At 46.0% G+C, this 17,638-nt stretch overlaps 1 protein-coding gene across 3 annotated transcripts; it reads right to left on the reverse strand.

Annotated features, from left to right (window-relative positions):
* Positions 1–1,144: 1,144 nt before the first annotated feature.
* Positions 1,145–16,587, reverse strand: LOC137304402 (deoxyribonuclease-2-alpha-like). Of its 3 annotated transcripts, none has more exons than XM_067972981.1 (7): positions 16,423–16,587; positions 13,689–13,801; positions 11,225–11,390; positions 8,141–8,216; positions 6,356–6,517; positions 5,394–5,591; positions 1,145–3,503 (listed from the first exon to the last, which is right to left on the reverse strand). In XM_067972981.1, exons 2-7 carry the CDS (start codon positions 13,799–13,801, stop codon positions 3,130–3,132), a joined length of 1,089 nt encoding a protein of 362 aa, XP_067829082.1. In that variant the 5' UTR covers positions 16,423–16,587; the 3' UTR covers positions 1,145–3,129. The 3 variants fall into 3 exon arrangements, with proteins under 3 accessions (XP_067829082.1, XP_067829084.1, XP_067829083.1); XM_067972983.1 differs by having other exon boundaries at positions 16,512–16,530; XM_067972982.1 differs by lacking the exon at positions 16,423–16,587 and adding an exon at positions 16,329–16,409.
* Positions 16,588–17,638: the final 1,051 nt, after the last annotated feature.

A 17,638-nucleotide genomic window follows, 5' to 3' on the forward strand; every position in this document is an offset into this window, starting at 1 on the left:
CTGTTGCACATCAAATACCCTTGATGCTGTTACACTTACTGTTCGACTATTGTAAGTAGGGCCCCCAATGGTGTTTTCCAATTGGTATGGAGCAGAGAAGGGTTGTGACAAAGAGGGCATTCAATGACAGAACAGGAATTGTTAGCAGTGAGCACATGTGGTGATGGAGACCATGGCCAAAATTGACTAAAACGGAGCTCAATAAGAGGCTCTAACAGTTTGGATGCTACAATTAGTCTCAGCCGCCTTAGGCTACAGAGCGAGTTTCTGCTCGATTGTAATTTTCACCCCATTACCACCTCATTTTTAAGCATAAACTGGGTGGTGGGGGGCGGGGGGGTTGTGGGGAAGGGTGACAAGATGAAAATCATTCCCAGAGTTTTTAAATTGACTTTCCTTTATGAATTTGGCCAGTTTCAATCTACCTCCCAATGGCCATGGGCTCAAAGCACAACATAATTCAGCACAAATTGCCACTAAATTGGAACAAAAAGAACTTGCACTTATATAGCATCTTTCACGTACTCGGGACGTCCCAAAGCATTTCAGAGCCAATGGATTACTTTTGAAGGGCAGTCACTGTAGTTATGTCGACAAACAATTATCACACAGCATGGTCCCACAAACAACAATGAGATTTGTGGACAGCTAATCTGTTTTTTGGTGATGTTGGTTGAGGGATAAATGTTAGCCAGGACACGGGGAGAACTCCCCTGTTCTTCTTTGAATAGTATCATGGAATCTTTTACATCCACCTTAACAGTTAGAGGGGGCCTCGGTTAAAGGACTCATCTGGCACCTGTGACAATGCGGCACCCCCTCCGTGTCTGCCTAGGTTATGGGCCCAAGTCCTGGAGTGGGGCTTGAACCCATGACCTTCTGACTAAAAAGAGTGCTACCAACTGAGAAAAGCCACAGGACAGATGGTGTGGGACATGGAAAAAGTTTGATGTGAATGTGGTGCACTGAATAGGAAAGTATTCACTTTCTCAGCATGACCACTTCGAGTACAAAATTCACCACAAAGAGTTGATCTTTTTTGAAAAAAAAAATTTCAATGGCTCCACAGGCACATCGCTCTGTCACCTGCACCAAACCCACACCAGTAAACTTGGCCACAATTTGCACAACTCAAGCAAGAAAATTAATTTAATCTAAAGTTTATTTTTTCTTCCATGTAGGCACAAAGTGAGGACCAGTGACTTATGGGGAAATAAACCACTCGTTGCCACTGATATTTTGTGAAGCGACGTTCTGCCCTTTAAATACACAAGAATTGGGGAAAATCGACTGGCACCACTAGGTTCTACTCGAGCGGGATCACATCTCGAAATTTCAGGTACGATGCTTGTTCGATAAAATAGTCCATCCACTAACGAGTTCCTGCCCAAGTACTGCGTTCCGTTCTGGGCACCACATCTCAGGAAAGGTATATTGGCCTTGGAGGGGTAGCAGCATAAATTTAGCAGAATAATAGCGGGGCGAAAAGGGTTAAATTATGAGGACAGGTTGCATAGACCAGACTTGTACTTCCTTGAGCATAGAAGATTAAGGAGTGATCTAACTGAGGTGTTTAAGATGATTAAAGGGTTTGATAGGGTAGAGAGAGAGAGAGAGAGAGAAACTATTTCCTCTGGTGGGAGAGTCCAGAACAAGGGGGCATAACCTTAAAATTAGAGCTTGGCCGTTCAGGGGTGATGTCAGGAAGCACTTCTTCACACAAAGGGGAGTGGAAATCTGGAACTCTTTTCCCAAAAAAGCTTTTGAGGCTGGGGGTCAATTGAAAAATTCAAAACTGAGATGGTTAGATTTTTGTTAGGTAAGGGTATTAAGGGTTACGGAACCAAGGCGGGTAGATGGAGTTAAGATACAGATCAGCCATGATCAAATTGAATGGCGGAACAGGCTCAAGGGGCTAAATAGCCTACTCCTGTTCCTATTAACGCTTTAGTACATTTGAAATTTAATTTATAGAAAGTAAAACAAATAAAACCAGACCAAAAACAAGATACCAGGTCAATACTGAGGTTACAAACAGGATATATTTTGTTACACAGCACCCAACAGGTTACAATTTAATGATGATTCAGGCAAGAAGATTTAGTACAACAAATTAAATGACATATTTGTAGAGGACAGTGTTCAGTAGTATTCAAACCAGTGACCTAGAGCAGAAGTGCACCATGGCCAGATAATCATCTCCAATCTCAGCACACTGCGGTGGGGAGTAGCACCACAGAAAAGGAAAGGAACTCCAACACTGAGGCACTCGAGTGCCTGGTGCTGACTGACCCGGGACAGGTCTGTTGGGGAGCGCGGGGAAGAGGGGGTGGGCTGCAACCCCCCAACCTTCTTGGTGGGGGGTAAATACTGTTTGGTAAAACCGGCATTAGTTATAATGACCTTCCTGAAGCAGGCAGCATGGTAGGGCAGTATAACTGGGATCCAAGGTGTCCCTGGAATCACCAATATGAGGAGCAGACATGCCGCAGTGACAAGAGGCTGTTGGGACCATTCAACACGGCCTTTGTGTTTCACCTTAAAGCCCAATAGCAGGGTACGGAGCCAGAGAAAACGAACAGGGATCGGACGGTGATAGAAAGAAAGGATTTGCATTTATATAGCGCCTTTCACGACCTCAGGACGTCCCAAAGCGTTTTACAGCTAATGAAGTACTTTTTGAAGTGTAGTAATATAGGAAACACGGCAGCCAATTTGCGCACAGCAAGATCCCAGAAACAGCACCGACCAGATAATGTTTTTTGTGATGTTGGTTGAGGGATCAATATTGGCCAGGACACTGGGGGAGAATTCGCCTTCTCTTAGAAATAGTGCCGTGGGATCTTTTACGTCCACCCGAGAGGGCAGACAGGGCCTCGGTTTAACGTCTCATCCGAAAGACAGACCTGAAAGAAAATCTCATGGCCGTCGTCAATGACAGTCAAGACTGGATACGATCTGGTGCTCGCTGGCTGGGATTCCAGCACTCTACCAGTATTCGGGACACTCTCCGTGTACTAATATATGAAGCAGCTCGATAAACCCGGACTCACAAAAGCAAAAGGAAAACGAGCCATTGCACATTTATGATTTTCCCCCCATCCCCGACACCATCATCCAAACCCCAGCTCAGACATTCCTCCTTTGCTCCTCACTGCAAGAACACTGGCAAAACTCACAGGATGCAACTAGTCTAGAGAAAGAATCCCAGACAACTGGGTCATCGGTACAGACAGTTCCTCCCCCTCGGTGCTCCTGTGCTTGATCCCGGTTGATATCCCCGATACAGGTCCACTTAACGTCTCTGTCTGATTGTGTCACGCACCATTTGGAGTGATCCACGCGCCTCTTGAAGCTGATCTCGGCGGTGAATTTAATTCTCCTGACGTTGAACACCGCGTAGTTCATGGTGCAGTTGGATGGGCTGGTGTGCGCAGAATTCGGCCAGGTCTCAACCAACAGGTCACTCTGGAAAAAGCCCGCCACCCAGCCAGAATACAAATCTGTAACGTACAAGAAGATGGTGATATAGCAGTGACAATGGGAACTCGGCCTGGTTCATCCAAAACTAGGTGCCATTAATATAAGATAGTCACTAATGAATCCAATAGGGAATTCAGGAGAAACTTCTTTACCCAGAGAGTGGTGAGAATATGGAACTCGCTACCACAAGGAGTAGTTAAGGTGAATAACATAGAGGCATTTAAGGGGAAGCTCGATAAACACATGAGGGAGAAAGGAATAGAAGGATATGCTGATAGGGTGAGATGAAGAGGGGAGGGAGGAGGCTCGTGTGGAGCATAAACACCAGCAGAAACCAGTTGGGCCAAATGGCTATAAATGCTACGTAATTCTATGTAATACTTCCTGTTCCATCCCCTAATGATAGGATTAGACTTTGTGTTAGAACCCCAAAAGTGTAAAAGGGGGTGGGGAGAGGGGCAGAATTAAAACAGCTAAAGTGACAAAACTGCTGAAGTATTCAACACATAAATTCAGCTACGTGGAGACACTGGAGAAGCTGGGGTTGTTCTCATTACAGCAGAGAACATCAAGGGGAGATTTAATAGAGGTGTTCACAATCATGTAGGGGTTTTGATCGAGTAAATAAGGAGAAACTGTTTCCAGTGGCAGGAGGTTCAGTAACCAGAGGCCACAGATTTAAGGTAATTGGCAAAAGAACAAGAGGGGAGAGTTGACGCAGTGAGTTGTTATGATCTGGAATGCGCTGCCTGAAAGGGTGATGGAAGCAGAGTCAATAGTAACTTTCAAAAGGGAATTGGATAAATACTTGAAGGGGGAAAATTTGCAGGGCTATGGGGGAAGTGGGACTAATTGGATTGCTCTTTCAAACAGCTGGCACAGGCACAGTGGGCCGAATGGCCTCCTTTTGTGCTGTATCATTCTGTGATTCTATTCTACAAGTATTTATCCAATTCCCTTATGAAAGTTACTATTGAATCTGCTTCCACCGCCCTTTCAGGCAGCGCATTCCAGATCATAACAACTCGCTGCATAAAAAAAATTTACCTCATCTCCCCTCTGGTTCTTTTGCCGATTATCTTAATAAGGATTTCGATGCAGGGACAAAAGAAAAAATGAAGGTACGCTCCACAGAACAGTAGAACTCAGGCAAAGAATCTTTTAACAGATGTTTGAAGCAGAATCGAGAGAGGTGTGTGTGGAAATTTAAGCTTCACAGGAGGTACAGGCAAACAATTATTTTTCCTTCTAAAACATGAACGGAACACATTTAAACTGAAAGTGGCTGAGACGGTTTGCAAGGGCGATGCTTGAGACTTGGAGAGGGCAGAGTCAGGAATCAACCTGAGAGAGGGTGAGAAGAGGGCTCTGCAGCGCCAATGTCCTTGCCACGGAGGGTGTGCAACGAAGGTTTACCAGACTGATTCCTGGGATGGCAGGACTGACGTATGAGGAGAGATTGGGTCGACTAGGCCTATATTCACTAGAGTTTAGAAGAACGAGAGGTGATCTCATCGAAACATATAAAATTCTTACAGGACTAGACAGACTAGATGCAGGGAGGATGTTCCCGATGGCTGGGGAGTCCAGAACCAGGGGTCACAGTCTCAGGATACGGGGTATGCCATTTTGAACTGAGATGAGGAGAAATTTCTTCACTCAGAGGGTGGTGAACCTGTGGAATTCTCCACCACAGAAGGCAGTGGAGGCCAAGTCATTAGATGTATTCAAGAAGGAGATAGATATATTTCTTAATGCTAAAGGGATCAAGGGATATGGGGAAAAAGCGGGAACAGGGTACTGAATTAGACGATCAGCCATGATCAATTTGAATGGTGGAGCAGGCCCGAAGGGCTGAATGGCCTACTCCTGCTCCTATTTTCTATGTTTCTATGCAGAAAATACATTACCGTCTCCAAATTTCCTGTACTTTGCAAAACTGATGAACTGCTTCCCCGCTGCCGATGAAAGGGTCACCTCGCGCTTCCAGGGAGGAGCCTTCACGTGTTCTCCAACCGCTGCCTTGCTGAGATTCACTAGATCTCCAGCAAAGGCGGGCGGTATCGAATGATCGTAGACGTGGGGATTGTTGTACAACAACTGCGTACCTACAGAAAGGCAACGTTCAGGGGGTAAGTCAGACACCTCAGGAAACTTTCACAACAGCGCAATCCTTTAATGGACAAACACACAAACAAAGTAAAGGCCAATTCAGGGAACGAGAGATGCTCTTTTTTCTTTGTGTGGGGGGGGGGGGGGGGGGGAATTTTTTCTCCCTCTCCTTTCTTGGGCTCTTTATGTTTCTCCCTCCAGAACGTTGGAGTCTCAAAAGGTGTCAGGTACCTTACATAGAATTTTACAGCACAGAAACAGGCCATTCGGCCCAACTGGTCTATGCCAGTGTTTATGCTCCACATAAGCCTCCTCCCACCTTACTTCATCTCACCTATTAGCATATCCTTCTATTCCTTTCTCCTTCATGTACTAATTTAGCTTCCCCTTAAAGGCATCTATGCTATTTGACTCAACTGCTCCTTATGGTAGCGAGTTCTACATTCTCACCACTCACCGGGTAAAGAGGTTCACTGATCAGTCTCGACACTGAGGATCAACAGGCTATTCAACCAGAGGGGGCATCAGATCAGCTTACGCAGCAGACCTCTCGGACGACAGGTACCCGGCCAATGAATATTGATTGAGATTCTTTTGCCCCCACCCTAGCCCAGGAGTTTGGAGACTAATTCTAGCGCTCCACCATCCCAGCTAACTCGTGGATCAGGGATCAAACCTGGCGCCTTCCTGGGCAGTACATTCACCAGCTTTGCACTATTTTAAAGAAAACGAAACAACACTTGCTGAGCAATCTCCTTACCAATTTCCTTGAACTGGGAATATGGGTACGTAACACAGAGGAACGATTGTCCATTTCGTAATCCATTGTGTGGCCAGGAATAGCTCTCGTCAGTTCTTGGTGGAAAGTGCGGAGTGCTGTGAATCAACCAAAAGCCTTGTTTCTGATCCAAAAGTACAACTCCTGATTTTAGGAAGAAAATAAACACCGATAAACACACACTGTCTGGGCTGGCAGTTAATAAGTGAAAAAATACCCATAGCTGAAATACTCAAATCTAATGACAGAGGCAACATAAAGGATTCACATCCTGTCATAGGTTTGAATTCTGGACTCAATGGGGTATGTGAGGAATATAACAATAATTTGCATTTATATAGCGCCTTTAACGTAGTAAAAAGTCCCAAGATGCTTCACAGGAACGTTATCAAACAAAATTTGTCTCCAAGCCACATGAGATATTAGGACAAGTGACCAAAAGCTTGGTAAAGAGGTTGGTTCTAAGGAGCATCTTAAAGGTAGAGAGAGAGGTAGAGAGGTTTAGGGAGGGAATTCCAGACCTTGGGGCCTTGACAGCTGAAGGCACGGCCGCCAATGGTGGGCGGAAGGAAAATCGGGGATGAGCAAGAGGCAAGAATTGGAGGAGGGTAGAGATCTCTGAGGGTTGTAGTGCTGGAGGAGGTCACAGAGATAGGGAGGGGCGAGGCCATGGAGGGATTTGAAAACAGGATAAGAATTTTAAAAATCAAGGTCCTGCCGGACCTGGAGCCAGTGTAGGTCAGTGAGCACAGGGGTGATGGGTGAACGGGACTTGGTGCAGGACAGGGTACGGGCAGCAGATTTTTGGATGAGCTGAAGTTTATGGAGGGTGGAAGGTGGGAGGCTGGTCAGGAGAGCATTGGAATAATCAAGTCTGGAGGTAACTAAAGCATGGATGAGGGTTTTTGCAGCAGATGGGCTGAGGCAGGGCGGAGACAGGTGATATTACAGAGGTGGAAGTAGGTGGTCTTAGTGATGGAGGTGATATGGGTTTGGAGGTTCAGCTCAGGGTCAAAAAGGACGCCAAGGTTTCGAACAGTCTGGTTCAGCCTGAGACAGTGGCCTGAATGCAGTTCCCCAAATCTAAATCACACAGAAAGAAGGAACTTGCATTTGTATAGCACCTATCTCTACCTCAAGACATCCCAAAGTGCTTTATAGCCAATTAAGTACTTTTGTAATGTTTGAAATATTGCAGCTAATTTGTGCACAGCAAGCTCCCACAAACAGCAATGAGATAATGACCAGGTAATCTGTTTTTTTTAGTGATGTTGATTTGAGGGATAAATATTGGCTCAGGACACTGGAGAGAACCCCACTGTTCTTCAAATAGTGGCTGTGGGATCTTACCTCCACCCTAGAGAGCAGGGTTTAACTTCCTCCGAAGGACGGCACTCCGACAGTGCAGCATTCCCTCAGTACTGCACTGGGAGTGTCAGCCTAGATTTTGTGCTTAAGTCTCTGGAGTGGGACTTGAACCCACGACTTTCTGACTCAGAGGCAAGCTTGCTAACCAGTGAGCCACAGCTGACACCGAACACAGGAGGAACACTTTTACAAAATCCATTAATCAATCACATTTATTAAGCACATGTGCAGCAACACAACAGAGACAGAGCGCCAGAAAGCTTGGAAAAAAACAGCCCTGTATCCCAGCCCATTTTAAACAAGCTCGCTGGCCTATCGAGGATTGTTGGTGTTGCTTGTGGAGAGATCTGCGGCCTGGAGCATGAGAGGAAACATCACAACATGGTCTTTGCTCATCACCTTTAGTATGGCCACCGTAAGTAATGGAGTCGACACTGAACTGATCATTGTAGAGTACATATGCCACATCTTTACTCTGGAAAAACAGAATACAGGAATGAATGTAGAAATCCTCCCAACTGCTTCTTACTGCCTCTAAGCAACCTATTAACTCCAGGCATCCAGAGTCAAGAGGTGCTTCCTAACTGCTTTCCAGCCCCTCTGAAAACGTGGCTTCAGTTTGCTGCATGATACAGAGAGTATTCCCAGCCCAGCCATACGGCACCCAAACAAAGTCACAGCTCTTTCTCCTGAAACAAGTACGTTATCGTCACAGCTCCCACGTTATCTCAAGCTACACTGTGCCCATCTGTCCAAACAGAGCGATACCGGGGCTAAAAGGGTTAAATTACGAGGACAGGTTGCATAGACTAGGCTTGTATTCCCTTGAGTAGAGAAGATTAAGGGCTGATCTAATTGAGGTGTTTAAGATGATTAAATGATTTGATAGGGTAGATAGAGAGAAACTAATTCCTCTGGTGAGGGAGTCCAGAACAAGGGGGCATAACCTTAAAATTAGACCTAGGCCGTTCAGGGGTGATGTCAGGAAGCACTTCTTCACACAAAGGGGAGTGGGAATCTGGAACTCTCTCCCCCAAAAAGCTGTTGAGGTTGGGGGTCAATTGAAAATTTCAAAACTGAGATTAATAGATTTTTGTAAGGCAAGGGTATTAAGGGTTACAGAACCAAGGCGGGTAAATGGAGTTAAGATACAGATCAGCCATGATCTAATTGAATGGCGGAACAGGCTCGAGGGGCTGAATGGCCTCCTGTTCCTATGTTCCAAACGTGTGTGTATTTTTTTTTTAAAAAGGACAGATTTGGAAATGATTCAATGGTGAATATTCTGCTTATTAAGGAGAGGGGATTTCCTCCTGGGAGTTCAACCAAGCCATACAAACCACAACTGGCATTGACTCGGGGATTGCTGAGGGAAGTAAGTGTGGAAATTGTGGAGGTACTGGCCATAATCTTCCAAACATCCTTAGATACGGGGGTGGTGCCAGAGGACTGGAGAATTGCAAATGTTACACCCTTGTTCAAAAAAAGGGAATAAGGATAAACCCAGAAACTATAAGCCAGTCAGTTTAACCTCAATAGTGGGGAAACTTTTAGAAACGATAATCTGGGACAGAATTAACAGTCACTTGGATGAGGGTGGATTGATTAGGGAAAGCCAGCACAGATTTGTTAAAGGCAAATCGTGTTTAACTAACCTGATAGAGTTTTTTGACGATGTAACAGAGACTGGAGAAGCTGGGGTTGTTCTCCTTGGAACAGAGAAGGTTGAGAGGAGATTTGATAGAGGTATTCAAAATCATGAAGGGTCTAGACAGAGTAGATGCAGAGAAACTGTGCCCATTGGCGGAAGGGTCAAGAACCAGAGGACATAGATTTAAAGTGATTGGCAAAAGACCCAAAGGTGACATGAGGAAAAACATTTTCACTCAGCGAGTGGTGAGGATCTGGAATGCACTGCCCGAGGGGGTGGTGGAGGCAGATTCAATCATGGTTTTCAAAAGGCAACTGGATAAGTACTTGAAAGGAAAAAATTTGCAGGGCTACGGAGATAGGGCGGGGGAGTGGGAGTAGCTGGATTGCTCTTGCATAGAGCTGGCACAGAATCGATGGGCCAAATGGCCTCCTTCCGTTTCTATGATTCTATGACTCCCCTGGTCTAGGGAGGTGAGGGGAAAGAAACAAATCTAACCAGCAACCTTATGATTGCTGGAAAACCAGGGTCCTTTCAGCAAAATGTCCAACTGCTGGCTGAGATATCAGCGTAACTTGAAGGAGTTTACAGATTTCTCTCTTTTGCTCATCAGGATTTGGAAGAAATCTATCTGGATATTTACCAATCCAAATAAGTATTACAGAGCATGCGGCCTCTGTCAGAGGCCCTTTCCAGCATCTTACAGTCCCCAACTCTTGGAGGAGGTACAGCTTCCTCAGGTGCCCACTCCAAATCAGACAAATCCAATGCGCTGAAGGGGTGGGTGGGCGAACCACACAAAACTCTAGTAGCCCCCAGGGTTTGGCCCCCATAACACCGCTCCCATCGCCCACCTCGCACAAGACCCACCCCAGCGCCCCACCCTCTGCTGACTTCAGCTATTGCGGAATTACCAAATCCTACAGCACAGAAAGAGGCCATTTGGCCCATCATGCCTGTGCTGGCTCTTTGAAAGAGCTATCCAATTCGTCCCACTCCCCTGCTCTTATCCCATCAGCCCTAAAGCTTTTATTTTTAAGAGGTACCACCACATATGAAGAATTTGGATGGGAGGGGGAGAAAGAACAAATGGGGCAATTAGATCATTTTTAGGGCAGCCATAGGGGGCCACTACGCTACACCAGTCCGGTGTGTTGGAATGTCCATCAGGCGCACACCACATGGCCAATAAATCACCTCAAAATATAACTGTATGTTTCTGCAAATCGTGATGTATTCTGGTGGAAACAGCAAGGTACATTGAAAATTCCGATTTTAAAAAATAGAAATCTACTTCCCCCCCACCCCCCCTCCCTCATCCCCCTCCCCAGGTGTCAGCTCGAGGATCAATTAACAGAAAGCAGAATTCCTGATACACCTAAAACAAGCAGGGGAGTTCTCCCTGTGACCTTGGCCAATATTTAATCCCTTAACCAACATCTAAAACAGATGATCTGGTCGTTTATCTCATTGCTGATTGTGGGATCTTGCTGTGCGCAAAATGGATGCCAGGTTTCCTACATTACAACAGTGACTACACTACAAAAAGTACTTCATTGGCTGCAAAGTTCTCTGGGACGTTCTGAGGTTGTGAAAGGCACTGTATAAAATGCCAGTCTTTCTTTTGTTTCTTTCTCAAATCCAAGGAGAGGAATATCAGACCGCACTCCGCCACGCTGGTTAACAATCTCCCCGTAGTCTCGATATCGAAAGTGATGACCTTGTGATTGTTCTCTGTATGGCCTTACTCGTGAACCCCCCGCCCCGCCCCCACCCCCGCACCCCTCCCCCTCCAATCCTAGCTCAGTGGCATAAACAACCGCTCCAGTTACCTGACTTGTAGATCTTCCGTAGAGCTGCTGCAAAGTCCTTCCCACAGTTCCATCTGTCTGATTCATTGAGTATTTCCCAGGTTTCCAGCCACCAGTTGTGGAGTCGATGTACATGTATGTTAAACCACTCCCATCAACGTCTTTAGGCAACTTGTAAATAATAAACCTGAATGCAGAGGGGGGGGAAGAACTAAGTTAACAGCAAAGGGAAAAGGGACGGCTGTCCACATAACTCGATCTTGGGCAGTTTCGATCCACCACTGGCGAGCATGGGCACACATCACAATATCCCCCCCCCCCCCCCCCCCCCCGGTTCAGCAGCACATTGGCAATCTTATTCCGAGGGGGAAGATTTCATCAGTGCATTTTGCACCAGAATCGTAAGTGTGCTGTTTATAAACAGTTACAATGTTCACAAGAGAAAATCTTTCCCCAAAGTGAGGAACAGAAACTCATCTCACCAATGTGGTAGAGTCGCTTTTCTGAGGTTGGGCCTAAGACATGGCGTTGGGACAGAGTAGGGGTAGTTTTGCTTTGGATCCAGCTGCGCTGTACCTGACCTGTCAAGTCCTTAGCACCAATACAGAGCCCCAGAAATGAAAGTGGGTGGTGGTTGAGTTTGAGCGGTAGTGTAAAACGGGGGAGGGTGAGTCGGCAGTCCGTTTACCTCTCTCCCCATTGTTTTTATTTCCATTGAAGTCACTCGGGAGAGATGTAAAACAGGCTGCCGATTCGCTATCACCCGTTTTACACTATCACACAGTCAAACTTTAAAAAATATTATTATTCATTCTCAGGATGTGGGCGCCGCTGGCAAGGCCGGCATTTATTGCCCATCCCTAATCGCCCTTGAGAAGTTGGTGGTGAGACGCCTTCTTGAACCGCTGCAGTCCGATGGTGAAGGTTCTCCCACAAACATCCCCCTTTGGGCGCTAATAGAGACCCACTTTGAGGAGTGTACTGGTCGCTAGGACAGTTCATGCTGTATAACACGCAGTGCCTGACAGTACATCACATTTTCCAGCAGTAGTTTGTGGGGTTATTCTGAGTTACTGGTACAAGTGCTTTTTGTGAAAAAAATAATAGTTCGTTATGGGGCAATTGGAGAACGTTTCCTTCCCAAATGATGAAACAAGATTGCGCCAGTGAATTAACGGGTTAAATGATCACGTGGGGTGAACGTGATGCTGGCACTGCTCAAATCCGCAAACCTCAATGAGAACATGGGAACAGTGGGACATTGTCACTGATCACAGGTCCAAGAAAACCAGCAGTTGCATAATAAGGAAACAGAAAGATAGGTTTGATGTTTAACTTCTGCTTTTCTCTTAGCTTCATTGTCACTCAGGCGGTTTATTTTTGTAGCTCTTTGTCACTCAGAAAATAATGGCGTTATTTCATGGTACCAGTGGATTTCTTCAAAAACGGTGTCTCAGTAAACATCGCACATAATGTACATCCTTGCCTGTTAACACTGCAGAGGAGTGGGGACGGCAGTTAGGAATACAGGACTTGCTAGATGAGAATAGACCAAGGTCCACCTAGATCGCCTACCACCATCCTGGTAGTCACATGATACAATGATAATGGAGTTATTGGCTAATCATAGCAATCAATCTCTATCAATTTGTCTACAACAGACCCAGACACTGGCACTCTAGAACTAGGGGGCATAGTCTCAGGATAAGGGGGTCGGCCATTTAAGACTGAGATGAGGACAAATTTCTTCACTCAGATGGTGGTGAATCTTTGGAATTCTCTACCCCAATGGGCTGTGAATGCTCAGTCGTTGAGTATATTCAAGACTGAGATTAATAGATTTCTGGACTCTAGAGGAATCAAGGGATATGGGGATTGGGCGGGGCAGTGGAGTTGAGGTCGAAGATCGGCCATGATCTTATTGAACGGCGGAGCAGGCTCGAGGGGCCGTATGGCCGACTCCTGCTCCTGTTTCTTATGTTCTCTGGGAATCCCCCTGCAAATACACACATGTTCCTCAGGACCCCCGTGCGTTTCCAGAGACCCCTATCCTAACAGCTGATCAATTGAAAACATTGGTATCGTTATAGAAAATGCATCTTTTTTTATTATTAGTATATAGAAAATACAACCCAGTAAGTCAACAAACATCAAATACTACGAGACTCTGACGAGACTGAAAAACAATCAAGAGCTTCAAGCAAGAGTACTTCACTGCACAGGAAGTGTTTTGCAACATGTTGAGTGCACAAGGCAAATTCTGACTTTTCCTTTGAAGTGGAAACCCATGCTGTCAAAGCACATTGGTCCCTCTCTTCCCTCCCATCTGATCAGAAAGCTCCTTCCACTACGGTGGGTAATGGAGGTTCCATTTATACGTCACTCTTGCTGATCAGAAAGGTCACTTCTAACACTGCCCCGATGTTTAGAGCTCAGTCTTTAGTTGAACAAGTTCTAGATGTGGAAAGCAAATGACCTAACTTACCAATCAACAGGCTGCCCACCATCATTGTAGCAGGAAATGTCAGAGGTCACAGACGACACAAAACAGGCAACAATCAAAGAAGAGAGCATGTACCAGTAACAGTGGCCGGCCATCTGCAAAACAATGAGATCATTGAAGATCAACAGGTTAAAGCTTTCTCTTCCAGTCAGCAATCCTCATATTCCCATCCACGTTTTCAAATCCCTCCGTGGCCTCGCCCCTCTCTATCTCTGACCTCCTCCAGCCCTACAACCCTCCGAAATCTTTGCGCTCCTCCAATTCTTCCCTCTTACGCATCCCTGATTTTAGTCGCTCCACCATTGGCGGCCGTGCCTTCAGCTGCCTGGGCCCCAAGCTCTGGAATTCCCTCCCTAAACCTCTCCGCCTCTCTCTCCTCCTTTAACACTCCTTAAAACTTACCTCTTTGACCAAGCTTTTGGTCACCTGTCCTAATATCTCCTTACGTGGCTCAGTGTCAAATTTCTGTTTCATAACACTCCTGTGAAGGGCCTTGGGACGTTTCGGACTCAGAGCATTATCACTAATCTAAGGCGGACAAAATATTTTTCCCATGCTTTCTTCAAGTTAATAACAAATAGTAGAAACTGGGTATGTGATTTGAAGCTACACTGGGAGCAACATACAGGTGTAGCACAGAACTTGTACCTCAAAAAACCCACCCTTGACCTTTTCCGTCCTTGCAAACTACCGGCCCATCTCCAACCTCCCTTTCCTCTCCAAAGTCCTTGAATGTCTTGTCGCCTCCCAAATCCATGCCCATCTTTCCCGCAACTCCATATTCGAATCCCTCCAATCAGGTTTTAGACCCTGTCACAGTACTGAAACGGCCCTCATCAAAGTCACAAATGACATCCTATGTGACTGTGACCGTGGTAAACTCTCCCTCCTCATCCTTCTCGACCTGTCTGCAGCCTTTGACATGGTTGACCACACCATCCTCCTGACACCTCTCCTCCGTTGTCCAGCTGGGTGGGACTGCCCTCGCCTGGTTCCATTCCTATCTATCCAGTCATAGCCAGAGAATCACCTGCAATGGCTTCTCTTCCCACTCCCGCATCGTTACCTCTGGAGTCCTCCAAGGATCTATCCTGGGCCTCCTTCTATTTCTCATCCACATGCTGCCCCTCGGCGACATCATCCGAAAACGTCAGATTCCACATGTACGCTGACGACACCCAGCTCTACCTCACAACCACCTCCCGCGACTCCTCCACTGACTCTCATTTGTCACACTGCTTGTCCGACATGAGCAAAAATTTCCTCCAACTAAACATCGGGAAGACCGAAGCCATTGTCTTTGGTCCCCGCCACAAACTCCGTTCCCCAGTCACCGACTCCATCCCTCTCCCTGGCCGCTGTCTGAGGCTGAACCTTGGCATCCTATTTGACCCTGAGATGAGTTTCCGACCCCATATCTGCTCCATCACCAAGACCGCCTGCTTCCACCTCCGTAACATCGCCCGTCTCCGTCCCTGCCTCAGTTCATCTGCTGCTGAAACCCTCATCCATGCCTTTGTTACCTCTAGACTGGACTATTCCAATGCTCTGCTGGCCGGCCTCTCATGTTCCACCCTCCATAAACTTAAGCTCATCCAAAACTCTGCTGCCCGTATCCTAACTCGCACCAAGTCCCATTCTCCCATCACCCCCTGTGCTCGCTGACCTATACTGGCTCCCGGTCCGGGAACACCTCGATTTTAAAATTCTCATCCTTGTTTTCAACTCCCTCTGGCCTCGCCCATCCCTATCTCTGTAACCTCCTCCAGCCCTACAACCCTCCGAGATCTCTGCGTTCCTCCAATTCTGGCCTCTTGCACATCCCAGATTTTAATCACTCCATCATTGGTGGCCGTGCCTTCAGCTCCCTAGGCCCTAAGCTCTGAAATTCCCTTCCTAAACCTCTCTGCTTCTCCACCTCTCTCTCCTCCTTTAAGACGCTCCTTAAAACCTACCTCTTTGACCAAGCTGCCCTAATATCTCCTTATGTGGCCCGGTGTTAATTTTTTTTTGATAATCGCTCCTGTGAAGCACCTTGGTACGTTTTACCATGTTAAAGGCACTATATAAATGCAAGTTGTTGTTGTACTTCTCTGGCATAATATTTAACTAGCCTTGTCCATTTCAAAAGTCAGCAAACATCCTTTTAATTAGTTGCGAACTCTCTCACCATAACAGTCCCGAGTCAGTCCAGAGTGTCAACTGTTTAAACAAGATAAATGGCCAGTGCTACATAGCAAACCCACAAAAAGGACACACAAACACAAGGTACATACCCAGAATCAAACCAAGCTGCCTGTCCTATGCTAATATCTCAACAATCAGCACACAACTCACTGCCCCTCGGCAATAGCGATTGGTGACAGAATCCCAATGCATTGCTGAGTACTGTGGCACACAAGTCAATAAAAGCCCCTCACACCGGATCAGAACTTTACTCAATGCATACAAGTTCACCTTTAACAGGAATAGAGTGAGAAAGAAGGGGAGGCCGAATAAATGGAGAGCAGAAACAATTACAATAAAACAATCTCTACAGACAGTTCAGGCTGTATCGTCAACCACGAGAGCAAACTTCAGCAATACTCAACGGAATAAGATTGAGATTTTTAAAAACCACACCAATCAAGGTTCTCTGGTGCAGCTGTGTTCAGAGTGTGGGAAGGAACAGTCAGTCCTTCACTTTAACACGCAGTTTCACTTCACGTCAACTCACTGTGTTGCTCTCTTCATCACTTGGTTGCAGTGTCCCCACTCTCAGCCTCTGCCCCACTCTCTCAGCCTCTTCTGCCACAGTTAAATCACCTTCCTGTTAGAAGTCTGACATCACCTCCAGCCTCACTAGTTCTCGTCCTCCCCCCACACACTTTGCTCAACCCAGTTACCAGTCAGAGGTTAACTTTAAAACATGTTTGGAAGAGTCCATCTTAAAGATTGGGAGGGGGGAGTGGGGTGAATCCAATGAAACTTGGCAGCATTAACCAAGTCAATAAAATAAATCACATTTCTAGTTTAGGGATTTCCCCAACTTACTGCCTGCATTAAACTACGCACTTCTTTATTTCACTCTCTTCTTGGCTCTGCCTCTTTTTTGAACAGAATCAGAAATACAAGGTTTACACTTTCTTGTTTCTGTTTTATTTACAGAGGAGATAAAGTTGTGAGAAATTCATTCCAGAAAGAAGTTTAAAGTATAACTTTTTCTCCCGATCTGTCGGTCTTGGTAGATACGTCTTCACAAAGTGTCAAACTTTCACAAAGAAAACATGTGACAGGAGAAACAAAACTGCCTCAACTTGTTGGGCGGCTTTTGAAGTTAGTAGAAAGCGCTGGAGTGGGGCTAAACAGGGTTTCACTTCCCGCTTTTAAAACTCCCATTTGTCAATTATGCTGATGCTGATTAATGAAGAAAGAACTTGCATTTATATAGCGCCTTTCATGACTTACTTTTGACACGTAGTCACTGTTGTAATGTAGGAAATGCAGTCAATTTGCGCACAGCAAGATCCCATAGACAGTAATAAGGTAATGACAACGTAATTTGTTTTAGTGATGTTGGTTGAAGGATAAATATTGGCTGGGACCCGGGGAGAACTCCCCCTGCTCTTCTCCAAAATAGTATCACAGGATCTTTTATATGCACCTGAGAGGGTAGATATGGCCTACAGTTTAACATCTCATCCAAAGGACAGCATCTCCAACAATGTAACTTTCCCACAGCTATTGCCCCTCTGATAGTGTAGCACTCCCTCAGTACAGCACTAGGTGCATTAAGCCTCAATTACATGCTCAAGTCTCTAGAGTGAAACTTGAACCCATAATCTTCCGAGTCATAGGCAAGAACGCTACCCACTGAGCCACAGGAAAGGATATGATAGGTCAATGGCGCACAGGAGGATACAGGATCTGAAGTTCTCCTAGCAACAGCACCT

The sequence above is a fragment of the Heptranchias perlo genome, chromosome 37 (genome assembly GCF_035084215.1).
Source record: "Heptranchias perlo isolate sHepPer1 chromosome 37, sHepPer1.hap1, whole genome shotgun sequence".
NCBI lineage: Eukaryota > Metazoa > Chordata > Chondrichthyes > Hexanchiformes > Hexanchidae > Heptranchias > Heptranchias perlo.

Excerpts from the sequence above, each read along its gene's own strand:
- LOC137304402 (XM_067972981.1), bottom strand. The coding sequence starts at position 13,801 with ATGGCCGGCCACTGTTACTGGTACATGCTCTCTTCTTTGATTGTTGCC. Across the intron at positions 11,391-13,688 it reads GGTGGGCAGCCTGTTGATTG|GTTTATTATTTACAAGTTGC; the intron begins GTAAGTTAGGTC and ends CTCTGCATTCAG. Across the intron at positions 3,504-5,393 it reads GTACAGGAAATTTGGAGACG|ATTTGTATTCTGGCTGGGTG; the intron begins GTAATGTATTTT and ends TGTACGTTACAG.